The sequence below is a fragment of the Muntiacus reevesi genome, chromosome 5 (genome assembly GCF_963930625.1).
Source record: "Muntiacus reevesi chromosome 5, mMunRee1.1, whole genome shotgun sequence".
NCBI classification, from domain to species: Eukaryota; Metazoa; Chordata; class Mammalia; order Artiodactyla; family Cervidae; genus Muntiacus; species Muntiacus reevesi.
In genome coordinates this window covers 46,840,123-46,864,002 of record NC_089253.1, presented here as the reverse complement: position 1 = coordinate 46,864,002, position 23,880 = coordinate 46,840,123, and the positions used below count along the sequence as shown (strand labels likewise).

General features: G+C 65.3%; 1 protein-coding gene across 2 annotated transcripts; it reads left to right on the top strand.

The window, feature by feature from the left end:
* Positions 1 to 7,206: 7,206 nt before the first annotated feature.
* TSPAN32 (tetraspanin 32) lies at positions 7,207 to 23,464 on the top strand. Of its 2 annotated transcripts, XM_065936626.1 has the most exons (9): positions 7,207 to 7,272; positions 8,285 to 8,399; positions 9,150 to 9,247; positions 13,461 to 13,535; positions 19,202 to 19,303; positions 19,747 to 19,833; positions 21,180 to 21,263; positions 21,467 to 21,537; positions 21,959 to 23,464. In XM_065936626.1, the coding sequence occupies exons 1-9, from the start codon at positions 7,207 to 7,209 to the stop codon at positions 22,158 to 22,160; spliced, it is 900 nt and encodes a 299-aa protein (XP_065792698.1). In that variant the 3' UTR covers positions 22,161 to 23,464. The 2 variants fall into 2 exon arrangements, with proteins under 2 accessions (XP_065792698.1, XP_065792699.1); XM_065936627.1 differs by lacking the exon at positions 19,747 to 19,833.
* Positions 23,465 to 23,880: the final 416 nt, after the last annotated feature.

Below are 23,880 nucleotides of genomic sequence, written 5' to 3'. Positions count from 1 at the left end.
CGCTTCTGCCCAACGAGGCACAAGTTCCCTGTACAACCAGAAGCGTGCTCCCCTCCCCCCAAAGGGGAGGGGGCCCTTTACCTCGCCCGGGGTGGTGTCCACTTCCTTTCTGGCCTGGTCACATTCCCACTCTGACGTTTTATGATTTACCTGCAGAGACAGAACGGTGGGCCAGGATCATCAGTCACACCCTCCAAGCTCCGTGGTTGGCCAGAGGGCCACGGCTGGTCTCTGCCAGCACCTCCCCCACGCCCACCTCCACACCCTCATCACCTCCGTAGGCACCTCAGCTTATGCTGGCTCCCTGCCTTGGGTCAATCCAAGGCCTCATTCCTGAGAGGTCTGGGCCGAAGGCTGCAATTGCCGTTTGATTTCCATCACAGGACCAGGAATCTCCGTGCTCCAGGGGACTTCTGCCTTCCAGACATGTTCTTTCTCATCCTCACCTCCTTGGTGTAAGTCCCGGTTCCGACCCGATGGGACAGATCACCCCAACCTTATCGTCACCCCTCTCTGCCTGTTGATTCTCTGTCACGAGGACCCCATGGTGGTCCAGGTTTAATGAACTCTCTGTGTGTCCTTGGTGGGAGGCCTCCTCCCTTGAGAACTTGAATTTCTAGACCAAGAGAACCTAGAGTCGGGGGACAGGAGACAAAGTCGTGCTGAGGGCTGTTCATTAGGGTGACAGCTCATCGCCATTTCTGCCTCGTGATTCCCAGAACCACACATCTGAGCAAAGAGAGAAAACGCTGATTCGGAGCACCCAGCCCCGCACCCCCAGCAGGTGCTACAGCCGCGTCTTCAAAAGCTCGTCACACTGTCCTGATGGGCCAGCGGCTTCAGGGTGACGGGGTCCTCGGGAAACCTATGAGTCAGTCAGCCTGCGCCCCCGCTGGCTGGGGACCCGGCTCCTTTGCTGTCAGGCCTGTGACGGTGGGTCAGGCGTCCCACTGGGCACAGGTGGTGCATCTGCAGCCACGTGGGGGCAGGAACGTGACTCCATACTCAGAGCGTCTGTTCTAGGAAGCCACCTGGTGCCTTCCCACCTGGAAGCAGCCGCCTCACCTGCGGCCCTGGGATGGTGCCGCACCGCCCGGACCGCATCGGGGCATCGGTCATCTCTGCTGTTTCGGGAGAGGCCCTCAGCGGACAGCCACGTGGAGGGGGCAGTCCATGTGCCAAGCCCCCCCATCACCTCCACCATGGCAGCCACGAGCCCTCTGGATGGAGGCTGGCGGAGGTCCAAAGAAGGACCAGTGGTCTGCCTGGTAACTGAGGTCTTTTCTGGCCGCGGCGGCAGCTCGGCGTTCATGTGGGCCCCAAACGCCTCCCCATTCCGTGTCCTTTGGGGAAGTCTAACCTCGCCCCCTCTTTCCCAGACCTCCTGCCAGCAACTTTCCAACTGTGCCCCTTCCCAAGTCCCTGGCCGTCCAGCCACACCATTCAAAGCTATGATGTCTGTAGACCTGGGACCCCCTACCCTCCTTCCAGGCCAAGTCAAATGAAGAGACGCTCCTTGAGTTCCTGGAGCTCCGGGCTGTCCACTCCGGGTGGTGACCCCACGCAGAGCAGAACCCCGGGAGAGACAGGCCCTGGCTCTTCCTTCCTTGGCCACCAGGTCACGGGAAGGTCCCTTGGTGTCAGCGGTGACACAGCCGGGGGCGGGCACAGCAGGCTTTGCAGCCGCTTCCTCACGTGACCTGCTTGTATCCTCAGAACCTGCCCTGAGCCTGTCTTACACACACCCCTTCTCTGATGGTGGAACAGGACTGTGTGCCCAGCTTCATGGCCTGAGGCTGTGTAAAACCAGCTGCATTGTCTGGTCTGGTCTCTTTGGTGGGACACCCATTCTTTGTTCATCTGCCCTGCCTTCCTTTGTCTTTGCTATTCTTGGACTTAAAAAAATTTTTATAGTATAGTTGCTTTACAGTTACTCAGTGATAAGTGTACATGTAATCCCCTCTTTGCTGGATTTCCTTCTCACTTAGGTCATCTCAAAGCACTGAGAACTTCCCTGTGCTACGCAGTAGGTTCTCATTAGTTACCTAGCTTACACATTTGTTGTTGCTGTTCAGTCATTCAATCGTGCCTGACTCTTTCTGACCCACGGACTGCAGCACCCCAGGCTTCCCTGTCCTTCACTATCTCCCAGAGTTTGCTCAGACTCATGTTCACTGGGTCTGTGATGCCGTCCAACCGTCTTATCCTCTGTTGTCAGATAATCTTCCTCTGATAATCGTACTCCTCCTGCCATCAATCTTTCCAGCATCAGTGTCTTTTCCAATGAGTCAGCTCTTCGCATCAGGTGGCCAAAGTATTGGAGCTTCAGCTTCAGCATCAGTCCTTCCAATGAATATGCAGGGTTGATTTCCTTTAGGATGGACTCGTTTGATTGCCTTGCTGTCTGAGGGACTCTCAAGAATCTTCTCCAACACCACATTTTGAAGGCATCAGTTCTTCAATGCTCAGCCTTTTTTATGGTCCGACTCTCACATCCGTACATGACTACTGCAAAAACCATAGCTCTGACTGTACAGAACTTTGTTGGCCAAGTTCTATCTCTGCTTTGTAATGTGCTGTCTAGGTTTGTCATAGCTTTTCTTCCAAGGAGTAGCGTCTTTTAATTTCATGGCTGAAGTCACCATCTGCAGTGATTTTGGAGCCCAAGAAAATAAGATCTGCCACTGTTTCCATTTTCCTCTATCGATCTGCCATGAAGTGATGTAGATGTTAAAACACACACAGACACAAAACCAAAGAGACGCCCTGGGCATCAGGCATCTTCTCAAGCAGCAAGAAGGGCCAGATGTGGGCCTCAAAGTGCCCCGGACGCGCTCCGGACCCCTCGAGGGTCAGCAGGTAGCAGGGAGCCCGTTCTGCGGGATTTATTCCCCCCCTCCAGCACGGCCCGTGGTAACACAGTGTCTGAATGACTCCCACTTCCTGCTCACGGGACCCGATGAGCAGGATGTCATCGAGGTAATGGACCAACATGACACCCTGTGGAGGGAAAGCTGGTCAGGGGCCCCGGAGCTCACACAGTTCACCAGATGTAAGATGTCCGGGAAGAAAACCCTTCCCAGGAGACGCTGCCCAGGGCGGACACGTCTGGGCGGCTGCGACAGCGTCAGAATCTGGCCGGAGGGCAGAGAGAAGCCAGAGATCGCACTCGGGGTCCTTCTCAGCCCTCAGCGCCGCCCGGGAGGCTGGCAGAGCCCCACCCTCCACGCTGCGGGGAGATGACGTGCTCACGGGCAGCCCGGGGACTCCTTCCTGGGTCAGGAGGCCGTGGCACCAGCCCGTGAGGCCGAACATCTCCTCCGATGGAGAAGGAGGAGGGACATGTCCCTCGGGGCAGTTGTTAGGAAGCCGGGCGGAGGCTGCCACCTCCTGGCCCAGGGAAGTAGCCTTGTGGTAGGAGCGGCCTGCTTCATGGCTAACACCCCCGCTCGGATTCCCAGGGGCCACTGCCCAGGTAAACGGAGCAGGCGGCAGACAGCAGACAGGAGCAAGGGGCCAAGTGGTGAAGCCACAACTGCGCGAAAGGGCGTGAGAGGGGCCACGGGAGAGAAGGGGGGAGGGGGGAGGAGAGGTGGGCGGGTCAGCAGGGGGGCAGATGGGCGGGTCAGCAGGGGGACGGGGGGCGGGTCAGCAGGGGGGCAGGTGGGCGGGTCAGCAGGGGGACGGGTCAGCAGGGGGACAGGTGGGTTGGTAGATAGGGGGACAGGTGGGCGGGTCAGCAGGGGGACGGGTCAGCAGGGGGACAGGTGGGTGGGTAGATAGGGGGACAGGTGGGTGGGTCAGCAGGGGGGCAGGTGGGCGGGTCAGCAGGGGGACGGGTCAGCAGGGGGACAGGTGGGTGGGTAGATAGGGGGACAGGTGGGCGGGTCAGCAGGGGGGCAGGTGGGCAGGTCAGCAGGGGGGCAGGTGGGTGGGTAGATAGGGGGACAAGTTAGCAGGGGGAAGGGGGGCGGGGGGCGGGTCAGCAGGGGGGCAGGTGGGCGGGTCAGCAGGGGTCAGGGGGGCAGGTCAGCAGGAGGGCAGGTGGGTGGGTAGATAGGGGGACAGGTGGATGGGTCAGCAGGGGGACAGGTGGGCGGGTAGATAGGGGGACAAGTTAGCAGGGGTCAGGGGGGCAGGTCAGCAGGGGGGCAGGTGGGCGGGTAGATAGGGGGACAGGTGGGTGGGTGGACAGGTGAGTAGGGGGACAGTGCCATCACCGAGTTCATGAACATCTTGGTGATGAGAAGTTAGTGGAGTGGGGTTTGGTCAGGCCTGGGGCCAAGAGTTCACGCCCCAGTAAGTGGACGGGCAGAGCCAACCCCTCTGCACCCTGAGACGGGGGTGGCAGCCAACACCATGTTTTTAAATAAAGTTTATTTGAGAATAGTTTCAGATTTACAAAAAGGAGTTGCAAAGATAAGTTCACCAATACTACTGTGCCCCTGCCGCCTCCCAATACCAGTGTCTGACGGGAGTGCGGGGTATCAGTCACAGCCACTCACTTAACAGGGGTCCATTATTACTGACTAGAGCCCATATGGCACTCAGCTTTCTTCAGCCCTTGCCTGCCCTCTCTTTTCTGAACTGGGCCCATCCCAAGACCCACACGCACGGCTGTCCCATCTCCTTGGCTCCTCTGGGCTGTGACGGCTTCGGTGACCGTGGCCATGTGGGGGGCGGGTAAGCAGGAGGACACCCCTCTGCTGGGTTTGCCGGTGTTTGCGCTGCAATCAGACCAGGGCTGTGGGTTTGGGCAGGAAGACGCAGGGGTGAGGCACCCGTCCGTGTGTCCCACTGACACAGCCCTCGACATGCCTCACCCTGGCAGCGCTGCCCGCGACCGCCGGGCTGAGGAGTGCTTGCCGGAGCCCCAGGGAGACCGGAAGGAGGTGCTCCCCCGATGGGGGAGGATCCACACCCGCTCCTTGGGATTCTTCTGCACAGGCAGTCTCTCTCCTCTCCCACTGGTGTATTCATCCTTCCTTTGGACCAGCACGGATTATGGATGTTTGTTTAACATCGTGGGTTGTCATCAATCTGTTATTTATTCTGTTGCTCAAAGCGTCCCAGCCATGGCCATGGGGAGCTATGTCAGTTGGCTCCCCTGACAAAACAGCTTTCTATTAACCGAGCAATTATTAGACGTGGGCAGGAAGAGGAGAGACAAGGAGGTCACTGGCAGGCAAAGACCGTTACACAGACACACGTGGGTGCACACGTATGCACACGCAGACATGTGCATGGGCTGGCACACGTGTACACACACATGGCCCGTGGACACGGAGAGAGGAGTGACCCAGGCAGCTCATGGCGGGACCCTTGGCACAGGGTCCGTGCAGGGTGGGGTCTGTCCCCCGGCCCAGCGCCTCCGACAGAAGCTGCTGTTCTGGGCACCCTGCTGGCTCCCACGAGCCTGCGCTGCCCTTGGGAGGGGTGGCCGCCCTGGGTGCCAGAGGGGAAATGAGTGGCTGAGGGTCAGGGAGCTGGGTGAAGCCAGCACTTCCCCTCCAGATGTCACTTCCTGTCTCAGACCGGCTGTTGTAGCCAGAGGGTGTGGAAATGGGCTTCCTGGGGCAGGTGTGGATGGCACCCCACGTGGGCCAGGCAGCAGGCCCAGGGCAGGGGTGCCTCAATCAGAGGCCTGGACTTGGGGGGGGTCTGAGATGGGCTCAGTCGCCAGCAGCCCGGTCCCCAAGGAAGCCTCGTTTCCTGCCCACAGCGGGCCAGGGGCTGATGTGGGGAAACACAGTCAGGTCACCGGTGCCAAGTGCCTGGCGCAGGTCGGCACTCGGCAGGAGCAGGTCAAGAAGCCAGGTCTGACCTTTGGGAACAGGTGAGGACATCTGCTTCCAAGTCAGAGGCAGATAGTTCCAGAAGTGAGGCCAGCAGGGCGACGACTGGCTCGTCTCTGCAGGAGGGCGGATCCAGGCTGCCAGCCCCCAGCCCACAGCCCCAACTCCCACCCCGGTCCAGGACTTCCACTCCCGCTGGCCCCTTGGGCCGCAGCTCGGCTTCACCAGCTCTAAGCACAGGCTGGGATGTCGGGGCCCCCCTCCTGCCCCTGCGGACACAGGGCGGGATTCCTGGCGCAATGGGGCAGCTGGGGGCACTGTGGTGGATGAGGGGTCCTGGCTGCCCCTGCTCTGAACAGGGAGAGGAAGGAGGTGGCGGAGCTGCTGGCTAGCACAGGCCGCACTCTGCTGGCTTCTAGAAGACCAAGGCATCACGGGAGACATGGTGACAGCTGTCTGGGGCACCTGTCCTCCCCAGCTGAGGCCCCCCGGTGCCCTGAGGACCCACATGATGAGATGTGGAAGCGGGGTGATTCCAGCACGGGAGGGGAGCTGTGTCCAGGCAGCCTGCTCCGGTCAGCCCTGGAGGACCGCAGCGGGGGCCCCCGCTGTTCCAGCTGGCCCAAAAGGGACCCAGACCCGGGGCTCACCACGTGTCCCCCCCAGGCTGCGCTGGGTCCATCCACCCACAAGCGCAGCCCCGGGTTCATGTCAGGAGGTTTAATCATGGACTAGAGTTCTGACAGAGCCTCAACGTGGGTGCAGAGAGGGGCCCAGCCCCCTCCCCCTGCACACTCCGCTCTAAATTACTCATCTGTGCCGCTGAAGCATCGAAAATCAAGTGGCTTTTTGGAAAATGTTGATGTCACAGAACATTTCGAAAGGTGTTTCGTAAGACAGTGTTTCGATAGAGAAATTCATATACAGCCTCTCCCCGAAGTCCTGCAAGGACAGCCGCCCCAGGCGGGACTCCCCGCGGGTCCAGTCTCTGCTTGCACACTCCTAGGACGGGAAGCTCACCCCCACCCAGGGGCCCTCTCTCACCGCCCACTTCCTCCCAGGGTCCTCCACGGCCCTGCCAGGAGCAAGGGCGCACCCTTCAGGGAGGCCTCATCTACCTGCTCCTGTCCTGGGGGCTTGGGCCAGGGGAGGGGCAGCAGGGGGATGGAAGCTGGCATTGTCCACCCCGCCTCCTCCCTGCCCTTTCTCTGGGGCACCCGGAGGCTCAGTTCCTGGGTATGCTGACAAAGAGACAGATGGGTGACCGACCAACCCAGCTCCTCGGCGGGCAGCTGTGGTCTGAGCTCCCCACCCAGCTGGAAAACAAAACCACAGTGGGAAGGGAGGGGAGGGGAGGGGAGGGGAGGGGAAGGGAGGGGAGGGGAGGGCAGAGGAGAGCAGAGGAACCTCCATGGAGCCTTGCCGTCGAGTCAGGGTGGCCAAATGCCAGATGCTGGCCACCAGCTTCTTTGTTCTGGTAACAGGCAAGCTGGGCAGGAGGCGGAGGGGGGTGGGGGGTGGGGGAGGGTGCGCCGTGCTCCTGGGCCTCCAGAACTGTGGGTCCTCCCCCTCACACACACACCCGCCTTGCTGCCCCCATGCACATGCACCTGGGGTCCTGCGGGCCCAGTCTTGGCGGTGTTCATCCTCCTGCCAGGCAGCAAGGGGCCTGCTGACGGCCTGAGGGCCTTGGGTGGCTGGTGAACTGGGGTCGGAGAGAAGTCTCCCAGGGGCGCGGGGGGGTCTGACCTCCTGCCCGAGGAGGTGCTCTCACATGAGAGGTGGAGCTGAGAGGGCTGGGGGTCCACAAACGGACCCATCGGAGGATCTGGGCCCTTGGAGGCGCCAGACAGTGAGTGTGTGTGCTGGCAATGGGGCGACGTGAATGTGAGTCTGTGTGGTGTGTGTGACGGGGTGTCTGTCTGTGATGGGGTGTCTGTGTCTGTGATGGGGTGTCTGTGTGTGTTGGGGTGTCTGTGTCTGTGATGGGGTGTCTGTATGTGATGGGGTGTGTGTGATGGGGTGTGTGTGATGGGGTGTCTGTGTGTGGTGGGGTGTCTGCATCTGTAGTGGGGTGTCTGTGATGGGGTGTCTGCGTGTGTAGTGGGGTGTCTGTGATGGGGTGTCTGTGTGTGATGGGGTGTCTGCGTGTGATGGGGTGTCTGTGTGTGGTGGGGTGTCTGTGTGTGGTGGGGTGTCTGTGTGTGATGGGGTGTCTGCGTGCCTGTGATGGGGTGTCTGCATGCCTGTGATGGGGTGTCTGTGTGTGATGGGGTGTCTGTGTGTGTGTGGTGGGGTGTCTCCGTGTGGGATGTCTGTGTGTGAGGGTGTGGGGGTAGGTGTCTGCAGCAAAGGCCCCGCTGAGGCCACCCCCAGAAACCTGGAAGCCCTGCAGCTGACCCTGTGTCTCGTGAGACCAGGATGCGGAGATGGGTGGTGGGTGTTGGTGCCCAGCCCCGTGCCCACCAGCTGGACGTGCCTGCCCACAGCTCCTGGGCTCCGCCATGGCCGCCACGGCCGCGCTCAGCTACTTCGGGCCCCACTTTGCCGTCATCGGCAACGTGTCCGCAGACAGGAGCACCTATGAGGCCATGCATCACTGGGGTGAGGGACGCTGTGGGCGGCCACTGCTGGGGAGGGGGCTTCAGGGGCAAAGGCGGCTGGGGAGGAGCCCTGGGCGGGGGGAGGACCGCTGAGCGAAGCTGGGCTGGGGCAGGCAGCGGGGTCAGAGGCAGGAGGGGCCGCCCTGGGGTCCCAGCTCCCCTGGGCAGAGCCTGCGTCTGCCTGGATCTTCCTGGGCCCCTGGGGCAGCGTGGGTATGTCGGGGGGTATCCAGGCCCCGTCCTCCACGTCCGGGAAGGTGTGCTCACCCACGCTGAGTCCTGGAGCAGCTCAGAGACGGCATCACGTGCCTCCAACCCCGCCCCTGGGGGTCTTGGCCTCAGGAGAGATCACCAGAGGCTGAGGAGGGCAGACATGGTGAAAACTGAGGCTAGCGGGGAACGGTGGTCCTAGCCCCAGGCCTCCTGCTTTTATCTCGAGCCCCAAACCCCAGACCCCCGGGAGCAGGAAGCCTGGGGCTGGGCCTGGACTGATAAGATTACTAGCCTGTCAGTGGGGCCTGGGGGCAGGAACGGGCTTCTGATGGCGGGTGGGGGGGTGGGGGAGCAGTGAGGGGGGACGGGGAAGGGGAGGGGGAAGGGGCAGTGCGGGGTGGCGGGGCGGGTGGGCACATCCCTGCTGAGAAGATGAGGCCCCTTCAGGGCCCCCGGAAGCCCAGCAGCCCTGAGTCCATTCTTGCGCACCCGGGACCTCTGCCCGGGCACCCTGACGCACCCACCTCTCTGCCCCCAGCCTTCTTCGCTGGAATCGTCCTGGCTGCACTCCTGACCCTGGGGGCCGTGCTGAGCGCCGCAGCCACTGTGAGAGGGGCCGGGGGCCTCATGGCTGCGGTGAGTGCTCCGAGCTGGGGGCCGGGGAGCCCGTCTCGCCCTTGTGTCCCTAAGGAAAGCGAAGCCCAAGGGGTGTGGGATGGCCAAGACCCCCCAACCTGGGAGTCAGGACTCCTCAACCAGGGAGTCAGGACCCCCCACACCCAAGAGTCAGGACCCCCCCACCCAGAGTCAGGACCCCTCCACCCAGAGTCAGGACACCCCCCCACTCAGGAGAGTCGGGATCTTTTACCCAGGACAGTCAGGACCCCTCCACCTGGGCACCCTTCCCCAGGGGTGGTGTGATGGGCATTCTACCTCGCCCCCATCATCCACAGGGGCTTTGAAAGGCAATGTTGGCCCTCCCGGCCTTGGGTGCTGATCAGAGGCCCGGAAGGTCTGGTTCTGTGATACTGGAGGCTCTGGGAACACAGTTTGGATGAATTCCACCCTTTAGGATGAGGCCAGGCTCAATGGGTCCCCCGTAGGTCAGGACTGGGCCGTGACCCCAAGGCCCCGGGCTCCTCCCTAGCGGCTCGCAGTGCCAGAGGTGGGGCTCCCTGCCCCGCCCCGACCTCGCCCCACAGCAGGGGCCTTTGCTGCCCCCACGCCTGCTCCTCCAAGCGGCCTGTCCTGCTGCACCTGCCAGACCCCCTCCTGCCTGAACTGGGGCCTCGGCCCCTGGCTGGCGCTGTCACCCCACCCCCAACCCCTCTGAGGCTCCCGAGACACCAAGTCTAGCCTTCCTGGGACTCCACGGGTCCCTGCAGCGCCCACTTTCCTGCCTCCAGCCCTCTGTGCCCGCAGACCCCGCCCCTACCCTGGGAGCGGTTCATGGGGCAGCCCCCGGGAGCTCCTGCTGGGGGCCGTGTTTCCCAGGTGGACGCTGAGGCTGCCGACCCTGGGCTCCGTGGCAGCCTCTGAGTGCCCACGGCCGGCGGGGTTTGTGGCCAGCGGGGTCAGCAAACGTGTTGAATGACTCCTGGGTTACAGACATCTCCAAGGCCAGGTGGCTCAGTCGGTAAAGAATCTGCCTGCAGTGCGGGAGACCCAGGTTCGATCCCTGGGTCGGTAAGATCCCCTGGAGGAGGAAATGGCAACCCACTCCAGTATCTTTGCCTGCAAAATCTCATGGACAGAGGAGCCAGGTGGGCTGCAGTCCACGGCGTCGCAGAGTCAGGCACGACTGAGCGACGCACCAAGGCCAGGGGCAGAGTCACCTCCCAGAGCCGGCGGCCCTGGTGTGCTCGAGGCCCATCTGGCAGCTGGGTCCCAATCAGGACCCACAGGAGCGTGGGCGGTGCCACCAACCTGGCCTGTGTCCGGCTGGGCAGGGGAGGGAGGGAGGCCCCAGGGGCATCCGACCAGGCCAGTGGACTGTCTCCCCGGAGGGGAGCCCTAAGGCCTGGGCCTGCCGCAGGGGCTCGCGGCTGGAGGTCAAGGCTGCGGGCGGCGGGGCCAGACCCGGAGGTCCGGGCGGGGACAGCCTGCCGCGTCCGCCGCCAGGGGGCGCCATGGTGCCGGGCGCAGAGCCGCGGCCTGAGGCTGCTGCTGCTGAAGGCTCCTGTTGCCTAGCCGGGGAGCCCCGGGCCAGGCCCTCCCCTCTCTCCGCCGACCACGGCGCTCTGCGCCCTGCTCGGGGGCAGGGACCGGGGCGCACCAGGGCCTCGGTTCTGCTTCCCTGCCCGGGACGCGGGTCGGGCCCCACCGCTGGCCTCCTGCCGCACCCCAGCCTCCCGTGGCCAAGCCGGGAGCCCAGCACTCACCCCCGGGGGGCTGCGGGACCCCACCCCCGTGCCCACCCGCTGAGCGGGGGCGTGTGTGCACCCGGGGTGCGCTGTTGCGTCTGGCATCTGTGTGTGTCCGGAGCCTGCGAGCCCCCGGGGGGCTGGGAGAGGGCGATCTTTCCCGTGCTGCCCCCCCTTCCCGCCCCCGCCTCCTCCCAAACCAGCCTCGCACACAGGAAGTGAGCGGCTGAGAGCAGGGCTGGCCGCTGCGCCAAGGAAGCCATTTGATTTATTTATGCTGTTGCTTAGAATCAGGAGAGAGGGCGGCGGGCCTGGGACCCACCGCACCCGGTGCCTGAGCGCGCAGGCGCCCGGAGCCAGGCCCGTGTGCCCCCCAGGACCCTCCGTGCAAGGCGGACGGGTGGGCGGGACAGAGCGATGCTCCCTCTCCCGAGGAATGGAACAGTTCCTGGAAAATGCTTGTCCCTTGAGCTGGCTCCGGGCCTCCAGCCTGGGAGGCAGCACTGCGCAATGGCTTCCAGATGGGGAAGGAAGCCCGTGGCCAGCCTGGGGGTGGGAGGAGGAGGAGAGGGAGGAGTAAAAGAGGGAGGAGGGAGAGGAGGGGGAGGAGGAGGGGGAGAAGGGGGAGGAGGAGGGGGAGGAGGGAGAAGAGGAAGGGGAGGGGGAGAGGAGGAGGGGGAGGGGGAGAGGGGAGGGGGAGAGGAGGAGGGGGAGGGGGAGAGGAGGAGGGGGAGGGGGAGAGGAGGAGGGGGAGAGGAGGAGGGGGAGGGGGAGAGGAGGAGGGGGAGGGGGGAGAGGAGAGGGGGAGGGGCGAGAGGAGGAGGGGGAGGGGGAGAGGAGGAAGGGAGGAGGAGGGGGAGGAGGGAGAGGAGGAGGGGGAGGAGGGAGAGGAGAAGGGGGAGAGGGAGGAGGACAGTGAGGAGGAAGTAGAGGGAGGGGAGGAGGGAAGAGAGGGATGAGGAAGAGGAAAGGGAGGAGGAAGGGGAGGAGGGAGAGAAATAGAGGGAGGATGAGGAGGAGAGGAGGAAGAGGCATCCCAGAGCCATCTGGAGACTGAGGCCTGGTGGACCCCTGGGCAGGCAGGAGAAAACGTGGGGTGAAAGCTGGTGGGCCTCCCGTCCCTGAGCGGAGCTGGAGGTCCCTGTCCCTACGTGGAGTCTGGGAGCCGGCGGGCTGGCCCTGTCTCCTGGAGCCTGGTGGACGCACCGCCGCGCGCCCACCAAGTGTGGAGCAGAAGGAACAGTCTCCATCCCCATCCAGCCCGGGGAGTGTTAGTGTGTCTGCAGCGGGGTGTCCCTCCATGCTGGCCATGGACCCCATGCTGGCCATGGACTCTCTGGTGTCACCCCAGTAAGGCCCCTGGGTTGGAAGAGCCTGGCCATGCGGGCCCAGCAGCAGACAGTCCCGCTCCTGGGAGGGAGCGATACTGAACTCCAGACCCCTGGGCCAGGTGGTCAGCAGGCAGACTGACCATCCAGAGTTCCTGGAGGCGGCTCAGCCCGAGGCCTGAATGGGAGCATCCCCAGCACAAGGTGACCAGTCAGACCACGGTGGGGGGGGCATCCCCAGGGCAGCTCAGGGGCCTGGGCAGCCGGGGATGAGCCTCTGAAACGACCCACAAAAGAGCTTTGGGGACGTGTGTGTATTTTCAGGGGAGGGGACAAATATCATCAGCTTCAGAAACCCCGTGAGAGAAAGGGTCCACCAGAGCCCGAGGCCCGGGGATTGGCAGGAGGTGGACAGGCCCCCTGGGTCCTGGAGGGCATGCTGGTGGGAAGAGGAGCACCTCTGCTGGGGGTCACCACGTCTCAGGGTGCCCACCGGGCCATGCTCTTGGCTAGAACCCCAGCTCTCGAACCTCCAGGAGGCCTGTTTCAGAAAACCAAACAAAACTACTTGTCCCTTCTGGAAAAGGCCCTTCCTATGCAAGCAATTCCCTGATGGGTCAGTCGGTAAAGAATCCATCTGCAATGCAGGAGACCCGAGTTTGATCCCGGGGTCAGGAAGATCCCCTGGAGGAGGGCATGGCAACCCGCATCAGTATTCTTGCCTGGAGAATCCCATGGACAGAGGAGCCTGGCGGGCTCCAGTCCGTGGGGTCAGAGTCGGACACGGCTGAGTGACGGAGCGCAGCACACCCAGGGCAGCCCGCACCCCCGAGCCGCCCTCCGGGCCAGACCACTTGAAAGGGGGCACGTGTTCTGAATCTGAATCTCAGGCTCAGGGAAGGCCCCCCGGCCTTTCTGGGGTCGGTGCCTTTCCCAGCCGCAGGCTCAGACGGCAGGGTTCTCCCTCATCCCGGGGCCTGACCGCCCGCCTCCCTGGGGCCCTGGGAAGCCAAAGCCGGCTGTGGGGGCCTCCTGAGAAGGGCCTAGAGAGGCCTGGGAGCCAGCGTGCCCGCCGCCGCAGGCCTGCCCTCGGCAGGGGGAGCCGCCGGGCCACGGCGAGGCCGGGACTCAGGTGTCTCCTCTCCCGCCCCCTCCCAGGCCTTCCTGAGCTTCGCCCTGGTGTTCTGCGCCCTGGCGCAGGCGGCCTTCTGGAGGCTCCACAAGCCCACCCAGGTGAGCGCGCCCCGTCACGCAGTGGAGGGCCCCTGCTCCCTCTCCTGCGGTCACCGGGGGAGACGGGCGGGTGTGGGGACCACGCTGCAGACACTCTCTGCCTGCAGGCCGGCCCTCTGCTGGGCTGAGAGCAGCAGCTCCCGGGGCGGGAAGGAGGCAGGTGCAGGCCGCGGACACCCACTCCTCTCTAAGACCCCCAGAGGCCCGGAAGATGGCACCTGGGGTTTGGGGGAGGGGAGCCTCCCAGGCCTGCAGGGTTGACTGGGGGAGTTGGCTCCAGAAAACGCAGCTTCGAGGACTGCACTCCTGACGGGGGCCGGCCTGACTGGGAGAGAGGCCTGTTCGCAGCGGGGGCGCGGGACAGGGGGCGCGGTGTCCAGTGGTCCTTCAGGGCGGGCCCTGGCCTGCTTTCAGGTGGGCTGCCCGGGCGACCCGCTCCTTCCGTGGTCGCCGGGGGCTCTTCCCAGGGACGCTCACATCGGTAGTGGCCACGGTGATGGTGAGCGTGGGTCCCTTTGGGGGCGCTCTGTTCTCCTTTCCTTCCTCCGTCCACCCACCCCTCCGTTCCTTGGGTGCTGCTGCTTCCGAGCGACCCCGGGGCGGCTCGAGGCTGGCAGGGAGGAAGGCCCCAGTTCTGATCATGCAGTCACGTGGGACGCCGGCCCCCGGACAACGGGGCTTGAAGCCTGCGGGCCCGGGTCTAGGGTGCGCGCAACCCCAGGGAGGAGGGCAGGATCACAGCTCGGGAGGGACCGCTCCCATGTGACCAGGGGCGGGGGAAGCCTGGCCTTCCAGAAATTCTGCCTGAACTCCAGGCCCCGAGACAGAACTGAAAGCCTGCCTGGGAAATGGAACTGGTCAAGTCCATGAGCAGAGCTGAGTCCTCCCAGACCAGGGCTGGGGGTCAAGGTCAGAACGTCTGTGGCCAGACAGAGGAAATGGGTGCTCAACAGGTTCAGAGACGGGGACGCAGCCCGGGATGGGCTCCTGTTTGCAGGGGCTGAGGACTGGCAGGGCCGGGAGGGTCCACAGGCGGCTGAGGAGGGGGCGCCGCTGGTCCACGTGGCTGGTCCCAGCTGGGCAGAGTGAGGCTGGCCAACACCAGTGCCCGCCACGCCCTGTGCCCGTGGCCCCGACAGGGTCAGCTTCACTCCCCAGCCGAGCCGGCAGTCTGAAGGCCAACCCCCGGGTGCCCCTCCCAAAGGGGCTGCTCACCCTGCCGCTCTGACTGAGCGGCCAGTGCCTGCAGGGGCCTCCCCCCAGCCCCCAGGGTTGGACACAAGCCAGGCAGGAGAACTCAGGCCCAGGCTCTGCCTGTGAGAGCCAAGCCCCAGGCCAGACCCCAAAGCAGACCCCACTGACCCTGTCCAGCCAGACTTCCTGAGACCCTGAGCGCACCTTCCTCCTCTCCTTGGGCTTCAGGTTCCCCTGCACTCCACAAGGACCAGCCCGGGGAGGCCACGGCCACTCCTGGTGGAAGACACTGCTGGGGGGCGGTGCTTCGGTCCCCAAGTCGTATCTGGCGCTTGCGACTACAGCCCGCCAGCCTTCTCTGGCCACGGGATTTGCTAGGCAAGAAGACTGGAGTGGGTTGCCACTTCCTTCTCTGGGGGCGGGGGGGGGGGGGCGGTCTTCCTGACCCAGGGATAGAACCCAGGTCTCCTGCATTGGAGACAGATTATCGACTCAGCCACTAGGGAAGCCTTGGAGGATCCTGGGTTTCCAGGCAAAACCCCGTGCAGGCAGGTGACCAGTGGCGCAGTCTGACCGTGTATCAGGGATCCCAGCGGCCCGGCCCCTGGTTGCACGGGCGCCCCGAGATATTCCTGCACTATGCAGAGAACGGCTGGGTCAGGAGACCAAGCTCGTGCTGTGGGCTTTGAGGTGTGTGGTGACCCACTCTAAAGCCCAGAGGGCCTCCCTGGTGACTCAGTGGGTAGAGTCTGCCTGCGGCGCGGAAGAGCCGTGTTCAATCCCTGGGTTGGGAAGATCCCCTGGAGAAGGAGATGGCAACCCACTCCAGTGTTCTCGCCTGGAGAAGTCCATGGACAGTGGCGCCTGGTGGGCTGCAGTCCATGGGGTCACAAGAGTCGGACATGACTGGGTGGCTAACGCTTCCACATTTTTCTTTACCCACTCTGGCCCTGTCTTGCCTTGCCCACAGCACAGGCCTAGTTCCCCGTCCCCCTGCCACTGCTGAACTCCTTGGAGTTGAGGAGGCCATCCCCAGACCCTCCAGGGCGGAGCCATCCTCTTGGTCCGCAGATGGAGGGACTCAGGCCCACGGGGATGGGGAGGGGGCCAGGTTACCCTGGCAGAGCCGGAGCCAGAGCGGGCCACCGTCAGGACTCTTAGCCCTGAGTCAACGCCTTTTTCCTGTTCCTGCCCAAAGATCACCCCAAACTGTTCACCACCACCCTGGCGTCATCTGGGGTCACCCGCCCCTGACCGGAGGGGGAAGAGGACATTCCCTCTGGTTCCTGGGGGGTTCGGAGCCCGGAAAGGCAGCCTCGGCTCTCGGTGACCCAGGAGCACTGAGCCAGGCTGCTGACCCACCACCCACCGCCGGGCCAGGCGAGGCCTGGGTCGCCACGCGGGTGGTCCCTGACAAGACGGCTACCAGGGTGCCCGGGCCGGGCAGCTCCCCCCGGCAGCTGCAGCCCCCCTTCTTGGCTGGGACCCTGTGTTTACAGCTCGAAGCCCATGGCTGGTGGGTCTGCGGAGGCGGGGCTCACAGGCCGAAACCCTCCTGGGGCTCCCGCTCTGGAAAGGGGAAGGGGTGGAGACAGACAGGACCCAGCTGGGCCTCCACCCTGCACGGCCCCCGCACCCCCCACAGAAGTCGTTCTGGTCTGGTCTGTGCTGCAGCCGGCCTTCGGGGTCCAGTGTTTGGGCCCTGGCTGGCCCCGGGGCGGGCTGGGGCTTCCTCCCACACCTGTGTGGGCACAGGGGGGGCCTGGGTGGGGTCAGCCTCGCGCCCGGCGCTCTTGGGCAATCAGCCCACCTTCCTGGACCTCCATGTCCTCGTCTGTAAAGGAGTATGAAGACCTCCCTGTGCAGGAATGAACCAGCACAGGTGAAAGGATGAGCGGAACCTGCCTGCAGCCCCCGAGCCCGGGTCTGACCTCCGTACCTGTACTCATGAGGGCGCGGGCCCCGGGGGGCAGGGGCCGAGGAGCCGCCTGTCCTGTGCCCCTGACCCCGGGAACCTGCGGGGGCCTTGGCGTCAAGGCCGACCCAGGCCAGCAGATCTCGCCTTTCCGTGGGGTCCTCCTGGAGGCAGAAGCAAAGACACTCAAAGGGCCATGCGTTTGCTCTCAGGGCTCTGTCACCCCCATTTCTCCCCTGGAACCCCCCCAAGTGACCCCCTGAGAAACCCTGAAACACGGGGTCCAGATGGCCCGCCTATCTGAGGACGGCCGTGACTTCCGGTGGCCCCGGAGCCATCCCGCAGGCCCCCGGCCCCCCTCCCAGCCTCGGGCCCTGGTAGCTGCCCTGAAGCTTGGCGGGCGTTCAGCAGGACTCGGCGGCCGTGCTGTGAATACAGAGCTTGAGGGCGCCTGAGAGCCGCTCTGCCCAGTCCCCAGACAGGCCTGCGGGCGATTAACCGCCAGGCCCCGCTTAATAATTCAGGCACGGACTGAGTGCGGCGGCGCCCGAGCTGGTGTAAGGCTGCCTGTCCCCCGGCTCCCGGGCTGGGCCCCGCCCTGAAGGCCACTCCCCCCCAATGGTCCACGAGCCGCCAGAGCCGGCCCTGGGCCACCGGGGGCTGGTCTGCGGACCACCTGCCGCTCCCACTGCCCCTGCCCCCGCCCCCCAGGCATCCCCCGCCAGGCAGGCCAGCAGACTATGGGAGGGACGGTCAGCAAGGCTGGGAGGGGTCCTCGTGGGGAGCTGGCCTGGCAGGGACACCCCAGGCCCTCGGTCTGATTTCAGCAGCCCAGGCACACCGTCCCAAGGGGCAGCCCCGGAGCCCTGGGAGACAGGGCTTAAAGATTAGGGCGCCCTGCAGGGAGCACCCAAGTCTCGGGGCCCAAGGGCCTCTGAGACCTCCCAGCATCCCCCAACTTCTCTCCTAGAGACACACAGGACCCCTGTGCCCCTGAGCCCGGGCCCCCATGGGGCACCACCCACCCAGGCACCAGGCCTTGGGAGAGTCTGCCTGGCCCCCACGTCCAGGCCAGGGGTCTCGGGCAGGGTTTGGTTTGTCGGATCCACCTCTTCACCTGAAGGAGGACCTTGTGGCCCCCACTTCTGGGGTCGGGTGGGGGTGGGGAGGTAGGAGGGGGTAGACACACACAGCTCAACCCCCAGTGGGCATGCCCCTCCAGCCAGCGTTCCTGGGAGCAGCACCCCACCTCAGAGGGGCCGAGGTCTCCCTGGGCCCTAGTGGGGGGTGGGGGTGACCTGGAACCACGAGATGGCCTCCTGCACCCCTGACCCCAGGCTGGCTCCAGGCCCCACCCCCGGGACCTCCTCCCACAGAGACCAGGACAGCCTGGCCGGTCTCCACCCCAAGAGAGGGCCCCTCGCCAGGCCTCCTGCAGGGTGGGCCAGCCTGGCGCCTGGCCCCCCGCCCAGGACGCTGCCCATCTACCCCTTGGGTAGGAAACAAAGCCGCTGAAGCATCCGGGCGGCTCTGAGATCCGGGTCCCACCAAGAGGGTGATGAGCTCTGAGCGCGATGCTGGGGGTGCAGATCCGCCCATCCCTACAGGGGCACCAGGGCTTTGGGCAGCACTGGGCAACACCGCCCCCCCGCCCGCCTGCCCCCAAGACCTCCAGGCTGGGAGTGGGGAAGCCACTTCCCTTCTGGAGGGTGGGGTGGCTGGCCAGAGCAGGGTACCCCCGAGCACCCGCCCACCCATCCCAGCGGGCACACGACTCGGGGGCAGGAAGGGAAGGGAGGCTGGGCTCAGGGTCTCTGAGGCGGGGAAGGAGGGCAGGGAGTCCAGAGGCCTTGCCCATGCCAGACCAGTGACCCCAGCGCAATCACAGAAGACTCCCTGGAGGAGGCAGGATTCCAGTTTGCCTCTGGAGAAATAAGTTGCAAGGGGAGGACAGTTCAGAAGGCATAGAAGCGAGGCAACAGAAGGAGGTCTGGGGGAGGGGGTACGGCATGAAGGCAGAGCTCCGCTCTTCCGTCGTCTCCAAGGGGCCTCGTCAGCCCTGGGTACTTAGGCCTTGCCTGGAGCCCAGCTGTCTGGGCTTTCCAGAACGTACCGGATGGATCTGCGGGAAGACCCGGAGCATCCCTGTGAGCTGAGCCCCAGCACGAGGCGGCTCCTGGCCGTCTCCCTCAGGCCTACCCTTGCCTTTCCCTCCCCACCGTGCGTTTCCAGATCAGCAGAAGCAGGTGGACACTTAGGCCGGGCCCTCCTCCCACCGTAAGACAAGAGTTGGTTTACCTTGCAGGACCCCCAGGGGCGAGGGTGGCATCAACAATTGTTCTTGGGGGGAGGTCCCCACAGCTGGAGCATGGGAACCCCTGTGACCAGCACCCGGGGACGCAGGCCCTGCTCCAGGGGGCCCAGTCCCCAGGGAGCAGGAGGAGGAGGAGGCCGGCTGGGCGCTGCTCAGCACCTGAGAGCCCTCGGGGGGTCCATCGGGGGGTCCGTCAGGCACGTGAGCTTCACTGGCACTGCCTTCCCGGTGCCCTCTGCACAGGTGGAGGACGCTGTGCTGGACGCCTATGACCGGGCCTACGACCAGGCGGTGAGGAGCGCGTCCGGAACCGGGCGGCAGGAGCTGGTGGCCATCCAGGACACGGTGAGTGCGTGCAGGAAGACCCCTCCGGGGCAGCTCTGGGCGGCCTGCCATCCAGAAACGGTGCACAGGGGAGCAGCCCCCCAGAGCCAGCTGGCCGGGTGCTGAGCTGAGGGTCCCGGGTCATCACGCCGCGGCGGGGGGAGGCGCAGGGCAGAGCGCCCGTCTTCCGTCCACCCTAGGAGGCCCAGCTTCTGAGTCCGCAGGCCCAGAGCAGACGGCAAGAGCCCGCGTCCACACGTGAGCTTCCAGATGGAGGCGGCACAGCCCGTCCCGGTGCCCGCAGGCCAGGCTGCTGGGAGCTGGGTGCCCCCTACAGAGCCAGCCGCCTGGCCCTGAGCCCCCGTCCTGGCCTGGGGCGGGGCGCGGGGAGGACGTCGTGCCCCAGTTTCCCCTCTGCCCCTGGGGTTCTCAGAGCAAACCGCCTCCCTCTTCTGCCCCTGCAGTTCCGGTGCTGTGGCAAGAGCTCGCCCCTTGGGTTCCTGGGGGGCTCGGAGGCCGACCTGTGTCAGGGGGAGGAGGCCACCAGACAGGTGAGGGGAGGGCCACCGCCATCCCTGGGGGCTCAGCCCCAGAGCAGGGCCACGCCCACCCACTGGCGGCCCCAGACCCTCCCAGGGAGCGGGCTGGCCTGGGCCGGGGTCACCTGACCCGGCTGGGCCCGAGTGCGCACTCCTTCGCACAGCTCTCAGCGTGGGGGACTGAGACCCTCCCATCAGAAGCCCCTAGAAGGAGGGGAGGGCAGGAGACCCAGGGGCTGAGCTGTGCCGGACGCCCAGAGAGTGCGGTGGGCGGCTCTGCCTGGGCCGGGGTCCCCGAGGCCGTAAGGACATTTCCTGGAAGGTCAGCCCAGGCCTGAATCTGGACAGGAGGGCGTCGGAGGCAGGGACCCTCTTCTTCCCAAAGACAGTGGCCTCCCCTGCCCCCGTCCCCTGGCTCCCCTCCCCACCTTAGGAACAAACTCGCCCCATCTCTGGCAAGAGGCTCCTGGCCACCCTCCAAGAAACAGACAGGAGGATGCAAATGGCTGGAGGCCCAGCCCAGGACGGAACCGACACAGCGCCCTGGGCCCTGGCGCTGGGGGGCGGCGAGGGCAGAGGAGGGATGGTGGGGGCGGGGGCGGAGGCCTGTTTAAACCACCAGGGGGAGGCCCCAGGTCCTCGCCTGCAAAGTGGGGGTGAAGGCCAGCCTCCTGCACCTTCTGAGACATGGGGGACGGTGAAGGCCTTGTGGGAAGGGACCCCCGGGGGAGGGGGCGGGGACGAGAGCCTGTCGAAGGGATCCACGGGCAGATGGACAGACAGACACCAAGCCGGCCTCCTCTCCCCCGGCTCGGGCTTCAGAGCCCAACCCCGCCTGCCCCACCGCACACCCTGCCCCAGCCTGCCCCCGCCCGGAGCACCAAGTCCTTCCCCGGAGCCGAAGTGGTTCAGAGTCGGGGCGGTCCCCTCGCTCTTCCCTGGAGACAGTGTGCCTCCGTGGACACCACGCCTGGGGAGGCCGGGGAGGTTCAGGATGGAGCAAGAACGCCCCTCCCTCTTAGCCAGCATCCTTTCCTCAGCCAGGCTGTGTCCCCCCCGCAACGGGGAACCTGGGACCCAGAGTAACTGGGTCTCAGCCTGCTCTGGGGGCAGACACAGGGCCCAACACCGCTGCTTAGGGTTCCCCCAGAGGCAGGCCATGCTGGACCTCCGGAGCCCCTCATCCCCACAGAGGCAGGTTCCATCCTGCTTGTCTCTGCCTGCTTGCAGTGCCTGTCTGGAGCTCGGGGCGGGCCCCAGGATGGGCGGCACCCCTAGCCTGGGTCCCAGTGGCCGCTGCAGCCCCACACCCCTCGCGAAGGTGCCATGCCTGGGCCCACACGCTGCCCTCTGCCCAGGACTGCCTGCGGGGGATCCAGAGCTTCCTGAGGGTGCACGGGAACATCGTCTCCACCCTGATTGGCCTGGGCCTCGCCTTCACGGTAGCTCTCACCGCCCCCCGCAGCCCTCGTCCCCCGCGGCCCCCTACCCCCAGGGTCCTGGGGGCCTGCAGGCTCGCCCTGCATGGGAAGCAGGGAAGAGCAGGCCTGGGGGTGACGTGGCCTCCCTGGCTGCCCTCCCCCCGGGGGGTGGGAGGACGGTGAGACCCCAGAGCTGCTGGGACACGTGCTCCCCCCCCCACCAGGTGTACGCAATGCTGCTGAGCTCCTTCATCTGGTTCACCATCCGCTCGGGCAGATACTCCGTGAGCCAACGGTAGGCCTGCCTGCCCCCGTGCCGCCACCTCCCCAGAAGGGTCCTACAGGCCTGCAGGTGCAGGAGGAGGGCAGAGAGCACCACCCCTTCCCGCTCCCAAGATCCCGCCTCTGCCCAGTGGTGGGGCCCCTGGACGGAGGGCCCAGGCCAACACCCTAGGGAAGGTGCTTGGGGGCAGCAAGCACCCGGCCAGGCAGGCTCCGCCCCCTCCCCGCCCCTGCAGACACGGGGCCTCACAGCGGCATCTCCACCACCGTGGGGAGACGGGGCTGCTGGGGCCCCCAGGACAGCCCCCTGGCCTCCATCCACGCCGCGAGCTCCGCCACCGCTGACCCAGCCTCTGCTCTGGCCACCTGCACGCCCTCCGGGCCCAGATCCCCGGCCGGCCCCCCTGTGTCCTCACCACCCCTCTGCCCCTCAGGGCCCGCAGCCACCTTCCCCAGGAGCCCAGAGTATACAGATGCATCCAGGAGGGATCCCGGTCTCCTCACCGCCCGTCCAAAGCAGACGCTCCCAAGGGCCGTCTGAGTTCAAGCAGATGCTCTGGTCAGCTTCTGCTGCCCCGGGACACCCACCCGCCTGCCCACAGGAGTGGAGACGCTACGGTCTGCACTCGCATGTAACCCTTGTGGGAGGGGAGGTGCTGTTTCCTTCCACGTGGTGGGGTGCGGGGAGAGGAGGCTTGACCAGACCAGCACCTCCATTTAAGCAGACAGGGGGCTGGGGGAGCAAGGGTCAACCGCAGACTCTGGGGAGAGGCTAGCGGGGTGAGAGTGTGGGCAGAGGGAGAAGGTGGGCTTGGAAGGGCTCCCTGGCCCCCCACCCCCAGGCTCTGGGGAGATGGGAGGACCCACTGCAGGCTCGGGCAGACTGGGGGCAGTTCAGTTCTGCGCAGCGTCAGGACTGAGGCCCCACCCGCGTGGGCTGTCCGCGGCCTGCTCTCCTCCAGAGACCGCTTCCCCTCCTCACACGGCCCCCCATCCTCACGTCATAGACAGGAGGGCTCCTGCTCCCCTCTGACCCTCCGGGCGGGAGGGCTGTCTGCAGGCCCAGGTGGTTAGGTGGGGACCACCCGGTGACCTCCCCGGCATAAGGAGAAATCACGCATGTAGTGATGCCGTGCGCACGGTCCCGGGGGTGCATCTGAGAAATCCTGCCTGCTGCCGCCTCCCTGCCCGCCATCTGACCACCTGACGACTGGCATCCTGGGCTCAAGTGCCAGAGTCCTGGGCGGGACCCAGACTGGCCCAGCCCAGCTCGGGGCCCCATCGTAGCTGCCAAAGGACAAGGGAACACGCCCGGCCCGTTGAGCTTCCACCAAGGGGGTGCAGCCCCGCCCCCACCGAAACCGGCAGAGTCGGCTCCCTCCCCAGCGAGGAGCGGCGTCTGTGAGGTGCAGCCGAAAGGGCACAGAGTGACCAACGCCCGCTGCCTGCAGTCACACACCCTCTCCGCAGCACACCTCCCAGAGCAAGACGGCTCCCCCGGGACAAAGAGCAGCCTCACGCCGGAAGCTCGTGGGCAGAAGCCTCCCGGTTCCGCGGTTCTGGGTTTGGTAACCGTCCAGGGCCTCCGGGGAGGTGTGTTCCTCTCCCGGTTCTGTTCTTCTCATCTTGCAAAATAAACTTGAAGGCAGGCACCAGTACTGGCGGGAAGAAGCGGGAACGGGCCTGTAGCAGGGATTTCCCTGGCAGTCCGGCGCTGGACGCTCGGCGCTTCCACCGCAGGGGCCGGGCAGCCAGGCCGAGGACCAAAGAGGAAGAGAGGAGAAGGCGTGCGTCAGGGTCGGATTCCCTAGAGACGGATATGAGCGTGCAGGAGAAGGGTCTGCGCCTGAACCTGCAGGCGTGCGCGCTCCCTCCGCAGCCAGGCTCGCCGCTCCTCTCCGCCCCACCCGGTCCAGGCCCTCTCCCCTGCTTCTCCTGTTGGTGAGCCCACTCTTCGTGGGGAGGGTGCTGGGAAGGAAGGCCTCCTTCCTGTGGTCACCTCTGCCGTGGATTCATCACCCCCTCATCCCGCCCTCACTCATGAGCAGGACCCCATTTCCTCTTGATCCCATCACCCTCCCATCACCGTGGCCCCCTTCCAGGCCCCTGAATCCACTGGCAGAGGAGCCCTGGCTGGGCCAGTTGGGACCCCCACCTCCTTCCAACTCAAGGTCACCATTGTTTTGTTCAAAGCATCCCTTTCTGGTACTGAAAACCAGGCAAGCAGGGACCAACAGGGGCGAGGCAGAATGCTCGCCAGCCGCCCATTCACTGTAATCAGAGGAAGCGCCGCCCCCACACGGCCTCCACCCCGTGCATCCTGATTTGGGGGAGATGGTGGCATTGACTGTCATGT

Bases quoted from the DNA above. Each gene is read 5' to 3' on its own strand.
- TSPAN32 (XM_065936626.1), top strand. From the start codon at position 7,207: ATGGAGCCTTGCCGTCGAGTCAGGGTGGCCAAATGCCAGATGCTGGCC. The intron at 7,273-8,284 runs GTAACAGGCAAG...GCCTGCCCACAG, and splicing joins CCACCAGCTTCTTTGTTCTG to CTCCTGGGCTCCGCCATGGC. The intron at 21,538-21,958 runs GTAGGCCTGCCT...TCTGCCCCTCAG, and splicing joins AGATACTCCGTGAGCCAACG to GGCCCGCAGCCACCTTCCCC.